A 2,693-nucleotide genomic window follows, 5' to 3' on the forward strand; every position below is an offset into this window, starting at 1 on the left:
TCCAGAAAAAGGGATCATTTTAATCTATCTTTTCCTCATTTAAGACATGCAAAAACTAGTTATAATTTTATAAATCATCATTATTGAATCTGAAACAATTAGGATCTCTGTCTAGGAACAGAATAATCTGTATGGGTATCGGGTCTGGGAGGCAGGTAAGCTAAAGAGATAAAATCTCTCCGTTTGATCTATTCTTGCCATCATAGCAATATAACAGACTGTTTATATTTATTTTGATTTTTCCCTTTGCAGATTGTATCGTCGTCAATTGTTTTTTGTGAGTAAAGCTCTTTGACAAGTATAAAACATTGACACAATATATACGCGCATCCATCAAGACACGAACAAAACACGACAACATGAAATGTCACAATCAGTAACCTATCCTCAAAAAGGGCATTTAAATCTGTTACATACAAATACAGAATTGCGAGGATTAAATACAAACAAGATTATTTTTTCAAAATTTAACCTTTCGAGCGGAATGAAATTATTTTCTTTCTTTCTCTGAAATATTATAATAGAAGAACAATGTATAAAACTTCTTTCAAACCATTTTGTCATTTGCAACATTTATAAAGCTATCTGAAACTTCCATGATTTAAAATTAAATTCTTCTGGTGCTTCATAAAGAAAATTTTATGTGGAAAATCTTTCTTGTATCCACGATCGAGAGGGGTCAAATGCTGGAAAACTGAAGAAGGTATCTTGTTAATTGTTATACATCAAAACTGCGATATAATCTAGTGGTTACTATCACTGTTGTAATATCCACCATTGGAATATCTAGTGGTACAATTGAAGGCCTTGATGAAAAAGTATTTTAATTATTTGATGTACTTAAAAGAATCGAATAACGGTCCATTGCGGTTGAAAGCATGGCTCTGAAATTTGCCGTCGATCTCTGTAATCTTCAAAGGAAGACTCTGAAGGCTTGATATTGATCAGTTTTGTTCTCCTTAACTGCTTTCGATTTTACCATAACGTAGTCCAGGGGAACTCAACATAACGACAGTAAAACTAAACCAAGTTACTAAAACGTATTGGGGATGCTATCGTATCTATTTTGTGTATAAAATTGACTTAAACCACACCTTTTTAAAAATCTATATATAAAATTCGCAAATATGAAGTTCCAGAAACACCGTAGAGGTCTTGTTAAAAACAAATATTGTGACTGTTTTAAACATATTTGATGACATCTACTGTAGGAGCCCGGATGTTGTGGGAAAGTCCCCACAGTGTAGATACCGGGGACGAAAGGAATCACTTCTACGTCATCAGTCATGGGACATTTGGTGAACACGATTCACTTACGCATGCGCATGATCCGACCGACTCACACCGGAACGTAATGAAAGTGAAGTACGCCGACGGTTCCTACTCGAATACGAAGAACATCCCAAGAGGCGTCCAGTTTTACTCGCAGCCTCCAGGGGTCAAAGGTCATTCTGAACTCACACTCAGCTATGACGTTTACTTTCCTCACAACTTTGATTGGGTACAAGGTGGGAAGCTGCCTGGACTGTGGGGAGGCTCCCAGACATGCTCCGGACACCGTGATACCGATAAGTGTTTCTCCACCCGGTACATGTGGCGCAAGGGAGGCGCCGGCGAAGTATACGCCTACATCCCGCACGATCAGTATCCAAGTTTCAGCTCCTGGTGTTCTCCCAGCAATATGATCTGTCATGACAACTCCGGCCAGTCCATTGGAAGAGGGAATTTTCACTTCCAGAAGGAAACGTATGTTAACTTATAAAATCACATACATTGTACTGGAAACCAACTTATTTTCGCAATTAAGAGTCAATAGATTCTTTTGATTCTTATGCCTCACGCTTTACCACGGCAATTCATTTTCACGATTTCTAATTACCCCCGAATCACACAAAAATGATGGCATTCTTTCAAAATAAATTATTCTGTAAAATCGCTGAGTGAATTTGAGACCAGGATTTTGGGCCTATTCTTGCTGCAAATTTTGCATAATGAGAAGATATTCAGTACAATGTGCAACAAGAACAGGACCAAAATTCGGGTCGTAAACTCACTCAGTAATTTTAATTTAACAGGATGATCTACTTTGAATAAAAAATGTCTTTGGAGGATTGTACTTGTAAATTACTCATTGTGTTTATGTATTTCTAAATAGGTGGCAAAAGCTGACATAGTACGTGAAACTGAACGACGTTGGTAGTAAAAATGGAGCACTGAAGGTCTGGCTCGATACAGATCTAGTTTACCATTCTTCACATATGGTATACCGTAACAACAGTCATATCCACATCGATGGATTGTTCTTCTCAACCTTTTTTGGAGGCAACGACACATCCTGGGCATCGACAGACGACACATACACCCTCTACCGGGATTTCCGCATCTTTAATACCCATATGGACCCCCACGGGATCGTATTCGGATAAAAATTCAATGATGCGATATTCATCGACCGTGATTTTCCGAATGTTATTTTGCTTCTCTTCAAACATGAAAAATTTGCCTTCTCGGCGATTTCTAAAAAGGTCACGGACAGTTTCTTTTGGCAAAAAAATTATTTGTCTTTTATCGAACTGAACCTATAATAAAAACCGCCCTTACTTCAATTGTATTGATTGAATTACTAAGAACAAAAAAGTAACTAAGTTCTCTAACAGGTTAGAATTCGACCTGATGTGAGTTATCTGTCCCAT

At 37.5% G+C, this 2,693-nt stretch overlaps 1 protein-coding gene across 1 annotated transcript; it reads left to right on the forward strand.

Moving 5' to 3' along the window:
• The first annotated feature begins 1,215 nt into the window (after window positions 1-1,215).
• LOC138308517 (uncharacterized) lies at window positions 1,216-2,314 on the forward strand. Its single transcript, XM_069249533.1, has 2 exons — window positions 1,216-1,746; window positions 2,156-2,314. The coding sequence occupies exons 1-2, from the start codon at window positions 1,220-1,222 to the stop codon at window positions 2,172-2,174; spliced, it is 546 nt and encodes a 181-aa protein (XP_069105634.1). The 5' UTR covers window positions 1,216-1,219; the 3' UTR covers window positions 2,175-2,314.
• The last annotated feature ends 379 nt before the right edge of the window (window positions 2,315-2,693 follow it).

Source organism: Argopecten irradians, chromosome 15 (assembly GCF_041381155.1).
Source record: "Argopecten irradians isolate NY chromosome 15, Ai_NY, whole genome shotgun sequence".
Classification (NCBI taxonomy): Eukaryota; Metazoa; Mollusca; class Bivalvia; order Pectinida; family Pectinidae; genus Argopecten; species Argopecten irradians.

Coding starts and splice junctions, on each gene's coding strand:
- LOC138308517 (XM_069249533.1), top strand. CDS start 1,220: ATGTTGTGGGAAAGTCCCCACAGTGTAGATACCGGGGACGAAAGGAAT.